General features: G+C 40.9%; 1 protein-coding gene across 2 annotated transcripts in view; it reads left to right on the top strand.

The window, feature by feature from the left end:
- Positions 1-20,483, top strand: part of xrn2 (5'-3' exoribonuclease 2) — a 93,295-nt gene extending 72,812 nt beyond the window's left edge. For both annotated transcript variants that reach the window (XM_085981764.1, XM_085981762.1), the window contains 3 exons: positions 6,720-6,783; positions 13,887-14,028; positions 20,037-20,483. In XM_085981764.1, coding sequence (XP_085837890.1) covers positions 6,720-6,783; positions 13,887-14,028; positions 20,037-20,096 — 266 coding nt within the window. In that variant the 3' untranslated portion in view covers positions 20,097-20,483. The remainder of the gene's footprint in view (positions 1-6,719; positions 6,784-13,886; positions 14,029-20,036) is intronic.
- The last annotated feature ends 1,041 nt before the right edge of the window (positions 20,484-21,524 follow it).

Genomic DNA, 21,524 nt, shown 5'->3' with positions numbered 1-21,524 from the left:
GCTTTCATTTCATTGTAAGCTTGCCAATTAACTGCATTTGAAAATTGGTTTTGATTAGTGCAATCAGTAAACACCAAGGCTTTTCCTGATTGTCACGCTGATTAGAAGAGTTCTCACTTCAGTTCACGGTGGAAATGTTAACAAGCATCTAAAAATATGGCCTAATAGGGTTGAAAAGTGATGAGCTTTTCTCTCTGCAATTTAATGCTTAGTTGTATAAAAAAAAAGAAAGCTTTCTTTTTTAAACAAAATGCTGCTTCTAGGTGAACCAAGGTATTTTCTTGTAATGTATCCTGTGCTGCTTAAGTTAAATCACCATACTCATTTCACAGATTGATATCTTGATTTCTCTTCCCATCCCCCAAAAATGTAGATAATTGTTCCAAGAATCTTGTACAGTGATTTTCACAAACCTAAAACCTAATCAGTCTTCATTATAAGTTATGAAAAACTTGTTCTAATCCTCATTTGAACAAGTCTGAAACTTGCACGTGAGCAGAATGATCAACATATCATGCCAATAGTTTCTGCAAACAGAAGTTGCTATTAGAAATGTAATTAATCGTAATATTTGCTTTATTGAATTTGGCAATTTTGATTTCTATAATCAATTAAAATTATACAAACATGTTCAAAAAGCATATCTAAGACTGATTCAAATACTGTACTTGATACTTAAAAATGCAATATTTCCTTTCCAGATACAAGTTATTTTTCTACATTTGAACTAGTGTCATATATTCAGGTTTCTTTGTTTGCCACAATACAATATAGTGCAGTGTCAGTAAAGTTACTGGGAAACCCTTTCAGGATGCTCGGGGCTGTAACCCCGTATTACAAGATCTCAACATCTGACCTTCCCTAGAGTTAGATTTGCAAGGTTCTTGTGAGCATGAGGCAAGCTCATTCCTGTGCAGTGTATTTTTGTAGTGAACATGAATTGAAGTCCTTCTGGAGACATATGCAGATTGCCTGTAACTTTTCTCAGTGCAGCCAATGATTCACTGTCCTAATGTGAGGTGTGGGAGTGGGTGATAGTATGCTTCAGAATATCCCTCATGACTTAATGATTTTTTTATTTATTCCTGGGATGTGAGCATTGCTAGCAAGGCCAGCATTTATTGCCCATCTCTAATTGCCCTTGAGAAGGGGGTGGTGAGCCGCCGCCTTGGACCGCTGCAGTCTGTGCGGTGAAGGTACTCGTAGTGCTGTCAGGGAGGGAGTTCCAGGATTTTGATCCAGCGACGATGAAGGAATGGCAATATATTTCCAAGTCAGGATGGTGTGTAAGTTGGAGGAGAACTTGGAGGTGGTGGTGTTCTCATGTGCCTGCTGCCATTGTCCTTCTGGTGGTAGGAGTCGTGGGTTTGGGAGGTGCTGCCGAAGAATATTACAGCGCAGTCGGGTGATACTATCCATTTATATGTACACCATAGTTTTCAAATTCTCAGTACAAATAAAAGGCAGCTACTGTAACAGTTTAGAATACAGTCCCCACCACTTACACCATCTGTGTTTATCACAGACAGTCGCCGATATCGGGCAAATGGCGCTAACCGTTTGTCATCACCATAGGTGTCAATTACAACGAAGCTGCTTAAAATGTATCAAGTGCGCAGGCTATTTTGGGCAGCTTCAGTACTTAACGATTTCAAAGCTGTGCTGAATTCAAGAAAGTCAGGTCTTCAAGCAGCTTCAATCAGCTGTTTGCACTGTAAACAACTGGCTCTCATAGTTGTTAACTGTTAACAGTGCCAGCAGCTGATGGAGACTTCAGACACCGTGGTTGTTACTTTTTTAACAACTATGGGAGGCGGTCAGAAAGTGGAGTCTTTTGGCAGCTTCATTCAGGTGGTTTTACATTCCACCGTGTATAGCGGGCAAATTGAGTTGGCATGAACACACCCGCTATATGCGGTTGGGACTTTTTTTTAAAGGTTAAGATTCCACTTTGAAATTTGACATCGTTTAAAGTTTCATTTCTCAGACATAAACATGCTGGAAATAACCCTTTGAATATAGTAATGTAAATTGTTCTCAAATATAATGCCTCAGGAAAAGAAGTTGGTGTTCATATTGCCTTTATGCAAAAGAAAAGACAGATTCCAGTTACTTTCATTGTCAGTTATTTCTGAGAGTTTCAATTTTCCATTGGATGAGTCGGGTTTAGAAACAGAAATATCTAATATGCTTCGTGGATGCCCATTCTTGTCAATCAAAAAATTCTAAAAGTTGTAACCGATGCTGTAGGCTGCTGTCATGGTTAGTCTCTTCAGCTAACAGTGATGGCTCTGCGAACTTGTATGAACCCAAGGTTCCGGCATCTTACAGGCTTGCCACGAAAAACATTGTTCCAGGCATTTCTAACATAGGTGAGTTTAATCTCATTTTTGTAATAAAAACATTTTTTTACTTTTTTTGTGGTCCAGCCTGATCTGGTGATGGATGGCTAAACCAAAATATGCTCGAATCTGCATCCTTTAACTTTATGGATTGAAGATAGGGGCCATGCCAGAGTGAATCACTAGGATGGGAGATAGTGGGACTTTGAAAGTGTGGTTGTAAGTAACTTGGGAAAGAATTTTTCCAGAGGTGGGACAGGAGTAAATGAAGTTGGAAGGGTGGTGAGCGTTACAAGGAATTGGTTGGAGATGGCCTCGTCAATGAAGAAGACCGTGGGAGTAGAGAGGCTGCAGGTGATGCTGAGGTCAAGGGGATGACCATGAATATGGTTGGAAGAGTTTTTATGGAGGGAGAGGTTTAGGGATGACTGGAAGGCAGTGAGCTCATTGGAGTAACGTTAAGGAGAGCAGAAATTGAAGATGAAGTGGCATTCAATGTAGAGGCTGGAAGAGGGAAGATATCTCTGGGTGGAGCTTGGGAGGCTTGTAGACCATGAGGATTTTAAAGCATAGGCGAGAGGTTTGTAACGAGGTGAGATGCTTGAATGAGAAGATGGCGGGGAGAGGCCAAAGTGTGACTTGGTGCTAAGGGTGACACTGCCACTATGGCAGTTCAGGCAGGGCAGTTGGTGGAAAGTATAGCCAGGCGGGGAAGCTTCCGTAAAAGAGAGGGTGTCTCCACCTGTTAGCCAAGTTTCAGTCAAAGCCAGGAGGTCCATACGTTCATCTACAATAAGTTGTGGATTTGAAGAACCTTTTTCGCTAGTGAACAGACCTTCTGGAGAGAAATTCAGAGAGGGGTGGTCTGTTTTTCTGCTGGCAGAGTACAAGGGGGCATTGGTAGGTGGGGTGAGCAGGACCAGAAGGAGGTTGGTGAGGTTTAGTCCCCAGTGAGTGTGTAATGAAAGGTGGTGTGGTTGGGGGAATTAAAAGGGAAGCGAGAAGGACCTAACGGGGAAATAGTAGTAATGGGCTTAAATTTACATTAGTAAATTTTTCCAGAGGTGGGACAGGGGTAAATGAAGTTGGGAGGGTGGTGAGGGCTACAAGGAATTGGTTGGAGATGGCCTTGTTAAAGATGAAGACTGTGGGAGTAGAGAGGCTGCTGAGGTCAAGGGGGTGACCATGAATATGGGTAGAAGAGTTTTTATGTCCCCTCAAGTTGCGCAGCTGTCTGCCAGTCCCGCGTGACCGGCTTTTCCGATGTGAAGTTTTGAGCATGCGCAAAACTTGGGTCCACGCAGCCCATTAAGGGGAGCGCGCACCCAAATTTAAAACTTGGGGCATCATTGGTTGCAGCTCTAGTAATTACATGAGGATGAACTTGTACCTTCAAATTATAGCACTTTTAGTGGATAGTATTTGATGCCCAGTGTTAAATTTTGCTTTTATAGAGATGCAACCACCCAGAGGGAAAATGTCAATGTGGGGAATTTTAACACCAAACAAACGGGTGGGTTGGGTGGGAGGTTAACTTGTTAAAAATCATAATCCCGACTCCAACCCACCCACTTCCGGTTTAAAACGAGGCGGGGCTGGGGGCGGGCAGCCAACCCGCTCCCAGGAGGTGGGTTGGCACTTTAAACATTATGATAAAACTGGAAGCCTTTGAGTTAACCTGCTTTGCAATTTTAACTGTGGCAGGCCAGGGACCCTAGGCCTCTGGAATCCCAGCAGCTGCATCGAGGCGAGGATGGCCTCACGGAGCACTCCTTGTGGGCTGGGAGAAGTGGGAGTGCTTCCTTTTGGACCCCAAGTTCTCTTTCCCCCCGCCCCCTCCCCGGTCAGGGATCGGGACCCCCACCCCAAGGTTGGGGCTTGCACCTACCCGGGGTTGCGCCCTCTTGTCTAGCTTTCCCCGCCCAACTGGAAGCCAGCCTGTCAGTCAGGCGAGGAACCTGCCTGTGACGTCACGCGCCGCTGTGGAATTAAAACTGCACAGCCGGGTTTCTCGCGCTCTACCCTGCCCCCAGCGGGTTCCCAGGTTTAAAAAAAAAAAAAATCCGGCCAATGTTTTCTTTCATTCTGCCTCATTAGCCAGCAAGTGTTGCTGGTTTTACTTCTGATAATCATGAGTTCATTAAAGAAAATAAGAATTGTCAAAGGGTTTTGATTGATTTGCAATTTGCTCCATATTGTAAAATGACCAGAGAGCTATTGGTTAGAGACCTTTTTCAGTGTTTGTTCAATTGATTTAGAATACTTGAGCTTCAGATTATGCTTTGCTTGTGACATACTGTGCTTGCTAAGACATTTGCACCAGAGTTTGGGGTAAAAGGAATTAGGGTAACTGCATCCTTTTCCCATTTAATACCCTGCTGCTATTTTTGGGAGAGATTCAACTAAAGTTAAAAGAATCCTGAGGAATTTCATTAGGAAGGAAGAGAGATGGAAGATTTCACTTTTGTTTCTTGAAAAATTATGCTGTTTTCATACTTTCCAAGGTTGATTAGCAGTCCATGACCATAACCATCTTAGCTGATAGGGTGGTTAGCCCTGTACGGCGGGAGGATTTTATGGGCTCACACAACCCATACGATGAAAGGGGCCACCCGGACAAGAGTAGCCCTCTGCATGTCACCTTAGGATTCAGAGCCAGAGCTTGCTGGGACTGTCTGGAGCAGGGTTTGAACCATGCAACTTCTGATTCTGAGGCAGGAATGCTGCCACTAAGACAAAGGCTCGCTCTCTTGAAAAATTATTACTTGTCAATTTTATTCTATGAACTTTGCATAATTTCCCCAGAGTATACTGGAAACAGAAAGTGATATCATTGGCACAGTTGTACTTTTAGTAACACAGATGTTCAAATTTGTTTCCTCTGAGCAGTCCAGTTACTGTCATTGAAGATGACTTGCTCTATACTTCCCTGGGCTGACAGCATTAATATTTCTAATCGAGAAAGTGCCTCTAATTGCATTAATTTTCTTTTACATAAAGGAAGCCTTGTTATGAGGTGATACATTGGAGTACCAATCTGCAGTGACAGTGTGGATAGTGGGCACTCCCTACACCCTTTTTGCTGAGTTCTTTCTGCAATATTGCTGTGAGGAAATGCTAAGTGGAAGTCACGTATCTCTCTGTGGTAGGAAGAGTTAGTAGGCACCATGGTATCCCTCCTCATGGCTAATATGAACCCCAGGTTAGATGTCAGAGCACATAACAGGAGAGAAATGGGTGTAGGAAAAGAAAGCATTACAGCATACATGTATCCAAGAGTACACCTGAGTGCTGCATCTCCAATGTTGCTAGGAATAGACCAGAATCTGATTAATGACTTGGATCTTCAAACTATTTATATTTATGATCTGCAATCTTTTCTTGTATATGAATATATACAGGTATGCTCTGTATCCTAATGTCATGTAAATGCATTTTGTAAATGCCAAGACTGCTTCACCCTTACCCACTGAGCAAACTGCAGACAAATTAGCACTGAATGTTATGCCCATTCAGTTAAACCTGTTCGCTGCTTTTCTCTGAGCAAGGTCAAACAAAATGGAACGATGTGCTGAATATGTCTTAACCGCAGGGGTAGCACAATAAACTAATCCAAAGCAAATTCAAATTTTTTGTCTGAATTTTGTGCTCAAGGTAAGGGATGATTGATGTGGAAGTACAACATTTGCCATTTTGGAGACCTAGTGCCAGCATAAAGCATTTCCCAGTTAGCATAGCTAGGTGCAGAACAGAGAGCGCTTCAACAATGTAATTCAGCCCCAACCTCAAGAGCATCCACTCATGTATCAGTGTAACATGTTTTCATCTCTCACACCTGATACCTAATGGCTTTGGAGTAACATAGCTAATAACTAGCAGTCTCACTCTGTCAGCTGGTGCTGAATTAGGCACTGGGAAGTCGACTGAGACCAGCCTAACACAGATTATGTAGGACCCTTACTTAGCTAAGTTTGAGCTCAATTTGAACATTGGCATCAGAGGTGAAATGCCAGTGTCTGATCTCATTGCACATCTAGTGTGATAATTTACAGCTTTAAAAATATTTTTAAAGCATTATTAAAACAACACCACTTTAAACAGGTGTTTTGCTGTCAACCGAAAAGGTAATTGCAGGTAGTAAACATGCATGGATTTGCCATTTAGTATGTGGGATTTCATGGAAATTTAATTGACTGTTGGATAGCTGAACTTTTGTAAAACAAAAGTGAAGCTTGGTTGTAATGTTCTATATAAAGACTGAACAGATTTATGGTGGGGGGGGGGTTTAAAAGTCCCAATATTGCAGTTTTCTAGTGTGCAAAATGTGGAAGAATTTCTAGAATTGTGTTGTAATTATATTATAATTATAATCTACAGGTTTGAGACCCCAAGATTCATGGCGAGGTCCACAACCGCTTTTTCAGCAGCTTATACCTCAGAGGTAAGATTAATAATGTAATTTTAAGGCTGTGTTTTACTTAACCTATCTAGAAAACAAATAGAATGAATGCAGTATAATGAGATTTCACTTATTTACTTTATTGTCCTGGCCTACATCCCTCAACCAACAAAGCAAAAACAGATTAACTAGACATTTATCTCATGATTGTTTATGGGACCTTGCTGTCCACAATTGGTGATTGTGTTTGCCTACATTACACCACTTCAAAAATACTTCAGCTGTAAAGTGCTGAAGATGTGAAGGGCATTATATAAATTCATGTTTTTGCTTTCTTTCTTCCTTTCCTTCCTTTGTTATCTTCCTTCTGTCAGTTTGTTTTTTCTAATATTTTACAATATTCTAATATTGCCTTTATTTAATATTGATCTTGTATCTAGATGGGGCATATGGAGATCTGTGATTAGCACATTAGGGTAGTTGATTTCTAGTTTGTAAGAATAGTTCTTGTGTTACCTGCCACAATTGAAATGGTTCTGTTCAGCCTTGTCTAGAAAAGTAATTATTTAGTGGAAAAGCTTGTGCTTTTATGGAAAAGGATTTTTGCTATCAACTCTCGGGGTATGTAAATTGTACCATGCTTAATGTCTTTAAAGTGCTGTCTTGTTTATAGGAGCATACATGAAAAGAGAAAATGCATATATATATTTTTTTCTTGATGCATTTAGCAGGTGAGTTTGTCAGACCCTTGTCTGAAAAGTCAGATCCCATTAAGGGTATCCTGAGTTCTTTGGTTCCCAAACTGCAATACAGCTAGAAGAGCTCTGATATATAGCTTGCTGTTATGAATTATAACAACTGTGGTCTGACTCTCTACTTCCTTTTTGTTCTTGCCAAATCCTCTACTTTAAAGTGGGACATTTATGCACACCTGATGGATCAGCATGTTGAGTTAGTTGATCTCAGCTGTAGGAGTACTACTGTTGGCCTCAGCATATCTGTTTAGGGAATGAGAAAAAGACTCAGGGCTCCTGTTTTTGAGAGCTATTCTGTGATCCCCAATCACAAATGATTGTGTGGATGTCAGCTATGATGCCCCCTATGACCAGATATCCTTTTGAGGCCCGTGCATGAATAATGACCACTTGGCTGAGGTGCTGGAGGGCAGTGGGTACCTGCACTACTGTACCTGGTAAGGAGGGAATAAAAATTGGTGAAGAAAAGATGAGGTACTTAGCTTGGAAATGCTTGCATGCATGTCAAATTATGACACGGGGCATGACTTGCTATCAGCCAGTTAAATCCCAAAACAATTTGTTTGAGAGAGTTTTCAACTACAGCATCACTTGAAGTTGTTTATTGAAAATTTCTAGTGATGTGTACAACCTTGGTTCACCTGCCAGGTAAGTACATGGTCAGGGAAAGATCTTTGGGTAGATGTTTAACTGGATCCAAAATAACCTGAGCAAACTGTCCACCGAGCAGAACAAAAGTGATCTTTTATACATGGGAATACTCCTTCAGAGATCTCTTAATATAACACAAAAATAGCCCCATTCTTCAGATTTCACAGCTATAAAGCATAGATGTTTATGTACAAACAGTAGAAGCCCGCTAATTAATGCAAACCCAAGGTTAGGAAAATTGTCCTTTTATCCCCCTTCTATAACTTGTTGCTTGATTTAAAATATTCCTGTTAACAGGGTAACTATCCATTCGGAGGCTGTCTTTAATCCTGTTAACAAGAATTGGGCTTTTGCTTCTGAAAGCATGCTATAAAAGATCCTGTACATTGAAAAAAATATACATGAATATTAATCTTCTCCGCATTGTGCTCTTGTTACACAAGCCAATAAAAGTAACCATAAATTTGAACTGAACTTAATTAGCTTTGCCAGTCAAACTAAGGCAGCAAGACCTCATTGTTAATTTCCGATTTTAGTTTCTACATTCCCACTGTGGTTTGTAATTTTTTTTTTACAGTTGTGAATTATACTGTAAGGTTCTTTTTAAATGATGTTGATAGTGGATGGGAGGTAGCATGCTGGTCCATTATTTGAATTAGTTCTTTCTCCTCCAAATTCCTAACTGCGAGGACTGACTTATTCCACAACAACTCTTGGTGAACTACATTGACTTTCGTCTCCCCCATATTCCTAAAGACTTTTTAGGTGGAGGCCTGAACTGAATAGTTTGCTGTAGCTGGGATCAGCATTCACATAGGGATAATCTGCAGCTCTCCATAGATTTTTAAAAAGCTTTGATTCACAACTCAACTCCTTGGATGCCTTGCTTTGTATGTGGTGGGATTAACAAAATCACAGCTGCTGAAGCACAGTACTTTTGAGTCCCTGTAAACAAGAGAAAGAAACTAAGACTAGATCAAAATGTTATTTGCTCAAGGCAACCTCCAAATGAGGTTGGCATCGTTTTCGGTCCATTGGGTTCCCAATCGGGGACCGTATTACTGTAAGTCAAGCTTCTGCCTCTCAAAGATGCTCTCCAAGCTAATAATGGGTAATCAGATTGCTAATCTCTAGCAGCAGTCTACATTTGACTCCTTTGATTATAGGGTTTAGATCTGTGACTCGAGATATACTGCCCAGTAGACATACCTTACTCAGGATATCTAGTTCCCCACTGAGCTGAAAGGAAACCTTCTCTTTAGTGACCAATTAAACATTGCTGTAAACCCAACAAACCCCAAATATATCTGAGCTTTACATGCAGCTGGACATACTGCTTTTGTGCCAGAGTAGACTTCATGTCCAGATTTTGAGATCCTGCCAGAGGACAGATAAGAGCCCAGAAAGAAAGCAGCATGTGATGGTGCTGCTGCCTCTATGCTCTAACAGTGAGTTCCCATGACTGCTTTCCCTGGATAGCAGGTGAGTGGTTATGTATCAGATGGCTGGATCAAGGAGGCTATTCCCTTTCATTCCTCAGGAACTCCGTAAGATTCAGTCGATGCTCATGCAAACTGACTTTTGGCATTAGCTATATGGAAAATAATTCTTCTCCCAATTAGGAAATCTCCTGTTCTACTTCTAATACTTAGACTATTTTGGGCTTCTCTTTTAATGGAAAGTAATTTGCTCCAGAGAACTTAATTTTTCTTGTTTTGCCTTGGATCTTTATTCTGTTCATATAATTAAGGCTGTGGTTTAAGGAGTAAGATGGATCAGATCTACATTAGGTAATCAGTTAACATTTTGATATGACCCTCCGGTTAGCAGACTTCTCTCTTTAACCGTGATCATTTTGTTCAGCATTTTGCAAACTACATATAGATTGGTGAAAAATGTGATCAACAAAATACCCTCTACTTTGCTTGAACATTTTCACTTTATTGCATTCCATTTAGTTTTGGTTTAATGAACTTGACTGTAGTGGAGATATTAATACAAAGCAGTCATTGAATAAATGAGTTTAAATGTAAAAAGTACACAAAGTTGAGACCATCTGCTAAAATAAGAAAAACACTTTTAAAGTGCTGGTTATCTTTCTAAGTGCCTTTTAGACTTTTGTTTTTGTTTTCTGATAACTCTGATTATGTAGTTTTATTTAGGAGTTCTTAACAACTAACCTGTATCTAATCTTCATATTCAGAATAGTGTCTTTTTTTTGTTTTTGACCAATTCCTACTCCATTTTTAAAATTTAATTTGCTTTGACCTTCCCTTATTCTCAGTGCCTTGACTAGAAAAATATTGCCTTTTAGTTTATTTTGTTAAATACCTGGGCAATGCATCAATTATGATATAAAATTTATACATTTCTGGAACTTGGCAAAAATCACTTCTCTTACTTTGGAAGCTATTCCCTTTAAGGTCTGTTGGCTATGACTTTATTGTATGTTGTGTGTGTAATTATAAAATTCAGCATTGGAAGCTTAAATCTGCATTAGATTTTTGGGTAGGCTAAACAAATTTCTTTTGAGGATCGTGGAGCTTAATGAGGCATAACTAATGTGTTCCACTATTATCATTTTGTGCTGGAACCACAGTATTAGTACAGACGAACCATTGATTCTTGCTACAAACCTCTTCAAGTACTAATCAGCTTCTTTGGTACAACTTTACAGGCCTGACAAGCCTATTGTGGAGCAGTGTCACTGTAGGTCAGTAGTTATTAGTGGCAACCGAAAACAGTTTCTTTAACTACTTAAGATTGAACTGAATTAAATACAGAAGAAACCTGGAGGAGGATTACTGAATTTGTAAAGTTCAATAGTACTGTGCAGTAGAATGAATGTGACATGGTTTTGTAATAAGGGATTTTGTAAGGGATGTTGCCTGGATGTGAAATTTTTGTACAAGAAATTGTTTTAACTTTGTAAGTTTAACTGAAAATATTTCCAGGGTGTTGATGCACCTTGAGTGGCTTCAGTTTCTGAATGTTAATATTTCTACTTTGAAGGACCCATATAAATAAATCGAAGGTTATTGGTTGCAAGACAGTTCTGCAGTATTCTATTTCCACACAGAATAGCCATCTTCAGTTGAAGGTTGCATGCATTTCTTCCTCTTGTCGTAATTTGAAAAATAAGACCAACTTGTGCTCTGTTCATTCTTCTATGGTGTTGTCTAGCTAATTTGTTTCTGCAACATAGAGACTGCCTGTCTGAAGTCAAGAAAAGTGATTAGAATATATATCTCTAACTCCAGCTCTACTAATCCAAGGCTATTAGTGTTGCACGTGTATTGTGTACACTTTTTTTTGAGTAATGCACAAACCACGTGCAAGTATTGGCTGCATCTTGTAATGCTCTGTGGAGCTACTTAAGTGGCAGCTACAACAATAACTGACAAGTTTAAACATTTTGTACACGCCCAATTTGAATTTACTGAACCAAGATGAATGCTGTACCTTTTTGTATCCTACCTTTCAAAGTGAACAGTTTTACTGTTGCAATACAATATAGTGGGGCGAATTGTAGTTTTTCCAAAAATCTTTTGATATTTGCTGATCAAAAGTAGTTTTTATCCATGCTTTTAAGTTCTCTCAAAGGAAGTACTTGTCTATTAATCATTGTACGTGAAGTGAGAACAAGGGAGGTTCCTTGGCATGAACTCCATAAAGTGGAGGGGGAGGGTCGACTACATGCACCACCTTTTTGAAATCTGGGAAGCTGTTTATTCTGAACGAGGGAATCTTTATCAAGGAGGGTGCAACTCTGACCCCTTAAGAAACGTTAAACTTATAAATGGTGATCATGCTTGTGTATTTATATATTCATAACTAAGCAGAGGAAGCTGAAATAACCTGAAAATACTAGGATATAAATACTCTGTTTTAACCAATTGCTTATATTTAAAAACTATAGGTTTAAGGGTCTTGAAATTTTGGTACAATTTTTGCAGACAAAATTGAGTGCTGATTTAATACTGTAGATTGGTGCAATTTAGTTATTTAGGACTTGGTACTTTTCCAGTGCTTTCATACCTGTTCATTCATATCCATCTTAAGGGTGATGGTGACAATTAAATATTTCTTCCTGTTGGGAATCTAGGCTGACACACTGGGTTATAATTGATGTGGATTCTTGTTCCCATATAAACTGTACACCAAATGTCAGTCAGTCTGTGCCAATTAGTGCTTGTGTTGCTAGGTCACCACGGTCAATTGAAACTGCATCAATAGGACTTGAAAAGGTTTCTTCCCGATCAGACCTTCTGACATATTGAGTAGCATAATGGATGGGAAAATACAGCCACAGCCCTACCCTAGATTCTAAATACTCAGCAGCAAGAATTCATTTACAACCTGCAATTAACTGGAAAGAATAGGCTTCATGAAAGTGTCTGGCTATTTAGAAAATAAAGCCCCCTTCTACGGGTGGATTTGTTTACTACTTGTGTGAATTGTCGTCTTTTTTGGATTCAGTCAGAACAGGTTTTTCCCTTCTTGGAGCCATCAGAAAAGGGCTCGAGTTCATTAGTTATAAATAATGCATGTTGTTGGCATGTTGATCCAAGGGTTTTTATGCAAAATTGCTGGACAATATAAAGTTTTACCATGAGCAAAGCTTCTTAAGAATAAATCACTACTCTCATCAGACTATTATGAAGGCTAAATCTCAAAACATGAATTTTAGCCCATCGATTTAGATTTAAATGAATGTAATGGTTTGGACTAATTGTGTGGTTAGACTTTAAAATATTTTGTGGGCTTGAAAGCATTCAAACTTAGTATATGCACATTTGGAAAACCAGCATATGAATATTCATGAATCACAGTTGATGTATAAATGAATCATCATTGATCTTGGGTGTCAGAAAACATAGCTGTTTAAGATGAACTTCAAAAGCATGGTTTAACTAGGATGCTCCAGATCGGTAAATGGAGAACTGAAGATTTGGGAAAACATAAAATCTGAAATATATTGTAGCAACTACTTGAATTCTACTAAATTGGTACTGAAGAGTTTTGCTGCATGGTATTGCACAAAGTATATTTAAATCATTCCAACAAGTTAGAATGTGAGAGGTTAATGTATACATTTCTCTGTATTGCATGCTAGTGTTATAGACTTGGAAAAGTTTTAGCAGGTGGCACAAGAATATGACTTGTGGGAGGAGCTGGGTTCAGACTTAATTGTATAATTTATTTTTTCCCTGTGTTAAGTTATTGATGTCTGCTGCACCATTGCAGAGCCACTCAACAGAGTCCTGATCCTTCCTTGAAGGGAGGGAGCGTAAGTTTGGCAAATGTCCCTCGACTGCTTGTAAATTTTCAAACAGCTAGCTAGAAAGGTATTGGCAGAGGTCCGGGAACAGGCCCCTCCAGTGGGTTGGGGTAATGGGCTATTTTTTTTGTCTACTTTTTAATAGGGATATTTGGCTGTTTCTCCTCCTTTATTCTCTTCCCCCCCCCCCCCCCCCCAAAATAAAATTGGAGGCAGATTCATAGTTTGTTACTAGTCTGCTATCAGTGCACTTGTAGCTAACTGCTAGAAGATGCCAGGGATTGTCTGTAACGCAATTCTAATTTTTCAATTGGACCCCATGTTATCCACAAAATGTGTTGTGTTGTATTTCCCCTGCCCCCTTTTCTTTGGAGGGACATAAAGTTTGGAACTTGACAATTGAATGTAGTCCATTGTAAAGGAAGTAGTAACAACAAACTAACTTTTTTACTTCATAGAAACCAGGGGATTGAGCAGCAGTTAGCATGGAATCGTATCATGCAGTCTCAGAGTGGTATGTTCCAGCAGAATCAACAGAGGCTTGGATCAGGAATGCCAAGCCAGTACCAACAGAGACAAGATGATCGTAGAGGGCGACAGGTGACAGTCGACAACAATGTTAAAATAATTGCTTTCTTTTAATTAACTACGGTGTTTAATTGAAGCTGTATTAATATTTCAAAAGAATGTTTGATCCTTTTGGATAACTAAATAACAAAGTACCTGGATTCAAAGTTGTCCAAGATCCAGCTTCTAAATCTTGCATACTAAAAAAAAATGGATGCCTCCCTTCTCTTCTGTGTACGATTTACAGCCCACAAGTTCTCCAATTTATTTTATTTCCCTCCTCCAAAATCCAATTTTGGGCACAAGTTGCAAGAAGAAAACTGCCCTAAATTTTGGCACTAGTTTGTTCAGGAAAAAAGCAGTGTAGGAACTTGAAAGCTTAATGCATTTGTACTCCTCATCACTATAAGACTTAGTGCTATATGCTGAACTGCAACACCTTGTGCAGCTGAACTGCAACACCTTGTGCAGCCCATCTCTAGAAATGTTGCAATTGACAGAGTAATTAAACTTCGCATTAAATCTGATCTATACCGTAGCTGATCTGAAGGACCTTGATCAATGTTCTAAATGGCCCTCATCCTTCCAGGCAATTTTTAAATCGGTTTTCACAAGTTAGGGAAGTGCTTTCTCAACTCAGCTGACCTCCTCTGCCCACTACAGTGACAAATCTAACGAGGCAGTCTCCTGTGTACAGCATGCTACCTGGACGACAGGATGAACAACGACAACATTTGCCTTAATCTACGGATAGCACCGTAGAAAACCCATTGAAGCAATGCTTCTGGTTAGCATGCATACTTGTGCAAATAGTGTGGATAGTTATGTCTTTTGATTGCCAGCAAAATAGATTATGCTAGAAGAGAGTCTGGCTTGATTATCAATAGGTTTACAATGCAATTCCTCCCATTTCTACCAGGAAATGCACCTTGGAAGGTGATTTTTTTTTTTTTTTAAATACTAGTTTGCATCACTCTACAGTTAAGCAGTGGAATGCTATATAAATTCTGTAGTTTGCCCATCAGATGGTGTTAATAGCCTTTTAGGATTTAACTTAAGAAAAGTAACTAGCTGTATTCTTGTGTTTTTTGGAAGTGGAGGTGAGAGGAAGAAATGGGAAAACGGTGAAGTTGCATTGTTTAGTAGATCCCACACCATTTATCCATGTTTAAAAATACATTTAATACTACTTTTATTTCACATGTTCACAATTATTGTAACTAGAACTAGGAATTGCCATAATTGTAAAATGCTTCCATATTACAAGTTTAAATAGTGTTGCGTTTAAACAGTTAAAAGGAAAGATTTAAGCGCACTTAAATGCAAACAACTTTTAAACAATTAGGTCCATGCAAACTTTTTATACAGGAGATAACTCTTCTTTCTCCATACACCTGTAGTTCCTGGCTAATAAAAACAGAAAATGCTGGAGACACGTAGCAGGTCAGGCAGCATCTGTGAAGATAGGAACAGAGTTAACGTTTCAGGTCAATGACCTTTCAGAACTGGAAAAAAGCAGGAAATGGAACAGATTTTTAAGCAAGGGTAGGGGCTGGGAAATGGGGGAGAGGATGAAAGAGCAAGAGGGAAGGTCTGTGATAGGATAGAAGGCAGGAGAGGTTAAGAGACATTAAGATATTCAAGGCGAAAGGAGATGGTAATGGGACAGGTTAAGAAACAAAGGATGGCTCTAGATGAAGTGTAAATTGCACTGGCAGAATGAAAGACAGCTGCCATGTGGGAGAGAAGAACAGGAGGCACAAACAAAGTGTGTGGATAAAAAAATATATACATGATTGGGGCCAGGTTATGATCTGAAATTGTTGAACTCTATGTTGAGTCCAGAAGGCTGTAAAGTGCCTAATTGAAAGATGAGGTGCTGTTCCTCGAGCTTACGCTGAGCTTCCATGGAACAATGCAAGAGGCCGAGGACAGTGAGGTCTGAGTGGGAGTGGAGCGGTGAATTAAAGTGACGAGCGACCGGAAGCTTGGGGTCCCCCTTGCGGACTGAACGGAGGTGTTCCGCAAAGCGGTCACCCAATCTGCATTTGGTCTCCCCAATGTAGAGGAATGTAAGAAGTCACACAACACCAGGTTATAGTCCAACAGCTTTATTTGAAATCACAAGCTTTCGGAGCGCTGCTCCTTCTTCAGGTGAAGTGGAGAAATGCATAAAGACACAGCTTATATAGTCAGAGAATCATGTCAGATGTTTACAGGTAACCTTTCCAACTGCCATTTATCACATCTCGGCAGAGAGATAATCACAGCAGTCAAAGGTGTGAATGGTGTCCAAACAGGTCAGTCAGGGAAACATTACATCAAAGAACAATGAGGTGGGTCACAAGGGGTCAAATATTGCAGATGCAGACCCAGCATCTGCAATATTTGACCCCTTGTGACCCCACCTCATTGTTCTTTGATGTAATGTTTCCCTGACTGACCTGTTTGGACACCATTCACACCTTTGACTGCTGTGATTATCTCTCTGCCGAGATGTGATAAATGGCAGTTGGAAAGGTTACCTGTAAACATCTGACATGATTCTCTGACTATATAAGCTGTGTCTTTATGCATTTCTCCACTTCACCTGAAGAAGGAGCAGCGCTCCGAAAGCTTGTGATTTCAAATAAAGCTGTTGGACTATAACCTGGTGTTGTGTGACTTCTTACATTTGTCCACCCCAGTCCAACTCCGGCATCTCCACACAATGTAGAGGAGACCACATCGTGAGCAGTGAATATAGTATACTAAATTGCAAGAAGTACAAGTAAATCACTGTTTCACCTGGAAGGGGTGTTTGGGGCCCTGGACAGTGGAGAGGTATAAGGGCATGTATTACATCTCCTGCGCTTGCACGGGAAGGTGCCAGGGGAAGGGGTGTTGGGGGCGATAGAGGAGTGGACTCGGGTGTCGCGGAGGGAGCGGTCCCTACGGATTGCTGAAAGGGGAGGGGAAGATGCGTTTGGTGGTGGGATCACGCTGGAGGTGGCAGAAATGGAGGAGGATGATGCGTTGAATGTGGAGGCTGGTGGGGTGAAAGGTGAGGACAAGGGGAACTCTATTGTGGTTCTGGGAGGGAGGGGCAGGGGTGAGGGCAGAAGTGCAGGAGATAGAACTGACACGGTCAAGGGCTGTGTCAACCACTGAAGAGGGGAATCCTCGGTTAAGGAAAAAGGAAGATATGTCGGAAGCACTGGTATGGAAGGTGGCATCGTTGGAGCAGATGCGGTGGAGACGGAGAAACTGGGAGAATGGAATAGAGTTCTTACAGGAGGCGGGGTGGGAGGAAGTGTAGTCCAGATACCTGTGGGAGTCAGTGGGCTTGTAGTGAATGTTGGTCAATAACCTATCCCCAGAGATGACGACGGAGAAGTCGAGGAAGGGAAGGGAAGAGTCGGAGATGGACCATGTGAAGGCGAGGGAAGGGTGGAAATGGGAAGCAAAGTGAATGAAATTATCTAGTTCAGGGCGAGAGCAGGAAACAGCACTGAAACAGTCATCAATGTACCGGCAAGAGGTGAGGGAGGGGACCCGAGTAGGACTGGAACAAAGAGTGTTCCACATATCCCATGAAAAGGCAGGCATAGCTCGGACCCATGCAGGTTCCCATAGCAACACCTTTGATTTGGAGGAAGTGAGTGGAGTCAAAGGAGTAAATGTGAGTTCAGCCAGGCGGAGGCGGGTGGTGGTGAATGGGGACTGGTTGGGCCTCTGTTCAAGGAAGAAGTGGAGCGCCCTCAGGCCATCCTGGTGGGGGATGGAGGTGTCGAGGGATTGTACGTCTATAGTGAAGAGGAGGCAGTTGGGGCCTGGAAACTGCTAGTGGCGGAGGGCGTCGGAAGAGTTGCGGATGTAGGTGGGAAGAGACTGGACAAGGAGAAAAAATAGAGGCGCGATAGGAAGAGAAGTTCCGTGGGGCAAGAACAGGCTGAAACGATGGGTCTACCGGGGCAGTCCTGTATGGATCTTGGGAAGGAGGTAGAAACGGGCTGTGCGGGGTGGGGAACTATGAGGTTGGTGGCTGTGGGGGGGGGTGGGGGGGGAGAGGAGGAGGAGAAGAGAGAGAGAGAGATCTCCAGAGGAGATGAGGTCAGTGACATCTTTCGCCTTGAATATCTCTTAATGTCTCTTAACCTGCCTTCTATCCTATCACAGACCTTCCTTTTTGTTCTTTCATCCTCTTCCCCCATTTCCCAGCCCCTACCCTTGCTTAAAAATTTGTTCCATTTCCTGCTTTTTTCCAGTTCTGACAAAAGGTCATCGACCTGAAACGTTAACTCTGTTTCTCTCTTCACAGATGCTTCCTGACCTGCGTGTCACCAGCATTTTCTGCTTTTATTTCAGATTTCCAGCATCTGCAGTGTTTGCTTTTTGTTGTAGTTCCTGGCTGATGTGCAAACTGTTTATTTGCTGTTGGGCCTTTGCAACTCTTAATCTGGCTGCTGGGAAGTGTACAAGAATGGGTTGGTTCGTTTGACTTGTTTTTGCTCACTTTGCTCCTCTCCGCGCCGCCTATTTCCTCCGTGATAACACAGCTAGGCATATAAGGTCCCCGTGTTCAGAATATCCACATGTCCTGCACTTCTGTCATGGTGTTGGAATGCCAAGTGTGCAGATTGACTTTTATTTTAAGGCTTCTGACTCAGCAAATTGGAGATGAGGATTTATTGTAATACCTGCGGTTGTTAAAATTTTGGGTGTGCCTTAGATATTCCCTAAGGTTCAATGGTGCTGGTTACTCCTGTATGCAGACCACACGCCTTATCTACCGGTTCTACCCAATATCTAATCATTAGATAGTGAAATCAGGATGAGGGAATTATAACACTAGTGCCCCCATGCAATTTGAACTGGATATCATGTATTTCACACATGCACTTCTCTAATTTTTCAGTAGGTGAACTGAAACAAGGTGGTGAGATGAGACCAGACATGAATCGTTAAGCTGCATTATTTTCCAGGCTGCATGTGAATTTACAGCATGACCGTTACAATCAAAACTGACTTCACTTAACTTCAAATGCCTCCCTGTAATTTTTTTTTAAACCGCGCCACACTTCCACACGTTCTTGGGCTAACTGAACTTTTCCTGAGCCACCTTTTGGTTCTGACTGGCCCTGGGCTTAAGATGAGAGGGTTTTCTCTCATTGGCCCAGACCTAATTAGACTGCTGGACCCCCTCAGCCCTTTTTCTCTGTTCATAGGAAGTGGGGAGGCTGTCTTCTCTCCCCTCCCCATGATTCTTCACTATTCAGGGATTCGCCAGTAAACCTGTCAACCAAACTGACTACCTCCTTCCAAAGCGCTTATTCTCAGCATACTGGGTACCTAAGAATACCATCTTGATTGGTTGGTCTACTGGTATTCTAAATCAAGATAACAAATTACAGGAAACTTTGATATCCGGCACCGACGGGACCGAGCTGTTGCCGTCCCATCAAAACTGCCGGACAAACCAGCGCTAATGTTAAAACATACGGAAGCTTTTGAGCTCCGTATCTGGCAACAAACCCTGTTGCTTAGCTTCTAAACAGTTGGCTGTAGCTTGCAAGCCTCTCTGTAGCTAAGCAACAGCTTTAGCTAGACCTTGCAGAGCCTGACTGGTGGGGAAAAAAAGCAACGAAAAGAAAAAAAACTTACTGAACCGACTCCTGAATTTTGCCGGTGGCTCGAGCATTCCGGACAGTTAACCTCCGGATAAACCAAAGTTTCCTGTACTTGTGTCCAGCCATTTTGGATAACTGACTCATTGACACACCATTTCCTTCTTTATTGCAGCGCTGCAGCATACATCTTTAAGGAGAACGATGAACCCACTTTAATTTAAAACACACCACTTAAATGTAATTTGTTTCCAAATCGTTTCTTGTTCAAAAATGGTCAAAAAATCCCAAAACATGACTGCAGTGTACAATCTTACACGCTTAGACTTGCATCTATCAATATCAATGACATAATTGTGCTTTTATGTACTTATTCTAATTGTTGTCTTTGGTTATACAGTGGTTTAAAATGTCTGGCAACATTTTATTTTTCAGGGGTATTCTGGGAGACAGTACCCATTGCCACCAGATTCTGGAAGATACAGCTGGAATTAAAAGCGCTACTTGGCTCTGCAACACAAGCTGTGCCTTACAGGGTCCAGTTAATTGATCAGCATACATCCAAGCTGAATTTTAACCATAATACCTGTAAAGAGTGCTTGACCTAGTTTTTAATGTGAAACTATAATACTTGTTTATGTATTTTTGTGCTTCATGTTTCACTTGCTGTAAAATGGATTCTGCAGTTTCCATTTTTTTTAAACTGTCAAGACGGGGCGTGGTAAATATATTGCAGAATCTATACAGCCAAGTTTAATTGTTAACATCATAATGGATTAGTACGCCTCGTAAAATTGGTAAACCAATTGAGTTTTTATTCCTGTACACTGTACATCAGAAGTGATCTTTAGTAAATGCTTTACCATTTTTGGTTTACTATTCCTCTCTGTTTCATGTTTTTCTTTCTATAATTTTCTTGAAGCTAATTCATCTGCGATACAAATGTAATCGCATTTGTACATGTCTTAAAAGAAAAGCTTTTTAAATAGTATGTTTCAAATGTGGGGATTTTTCCATTTTTGAAACCTACTTTGGTTGTTAGTATCGATTTCTTGAAAGCTGTATACTTCTAGGAACATATTTCATGACCTTCATATTTTTATAAATATTTGATTACTGGCAACATTGGGAAGCTGTTGATACACTACGTCCGTTTTTAGTGCAGAAATACCATCAAATTCTTTTTGTTCAGTTACTGTAGTTGTGCGATTTATTTATTTTTCTTCTGCTTTTGAGTACAACTGCACTTCCTCTGGTGGGTTTAAGTAGATAAATAAGCATTGAATAATGTGCCTTGGCTTGAAGAAATTTTGAGATGATGGAGTAGATTTTAAGTTTCATCACCAGTGGAAAAACTGCCACTAGTGGATCGGCAGTCCTTTATACATGAAGTCAATGGAAAGGAAAACCTGTCTGGGTGTATAACGGGTGGGTGATCCACAACCACCGCCGGCGGCAAAAGTTAAAATCTACCCATATATTTTCTAACATCCTATCAAGTCATCAGACTCAAGTTAGTTTGATCAGTATCCAGATACTTAACTGAAAACATGAATGAGCAGATCGCTACATACAGACAACAACAATTTGTTGAGTTGAAAAATATTTGACCATGTTTCATTATTTTGATGAGGAATAAACTTTTTCCTATTAGTGTGCTGATCTTAGCTTTCAGGAACATTGCCAGTATGGGAGGTGGAATAACATGAGGGCACCAGCATTAGGGCCGATGGAATGAATTCCTGCATAGGCAGTGCCTAGTGGAAGTCAGGTGCCTTCCCTCAAAAATAAGAAGTTTTCACCAGGCAGTTTGTACTTTCTAGTAGCTGGGTGGGAGCAGGCCATCTTGTCCAGCTCTCTCTGGTGTAGGGTGTGGGACTAGTGAGGGAGGGGAAATATCTGTTATTTAAGCCAATTGTCACT

The sequence above is a fragment of the Somniosus microcephalus genome, chromosome 3, assembly GCF_052327205.1.
Source record: "Somniosus microcephalus isolate GS21.2 chromosome 3, FLI_Smic_1.0, whole genome shotgun sequence".
NCBI classification, from domain to species: domain Eukaryota; kingdom Metazoa; phylum Chordata; class Chondrichthyes; order Squaliformes; family Somniosidae; genus Somniosus; species Somniosus microcephalus.
This window is presented reverse-complemented; position numbering and strand designations above follow the sequence as displayed.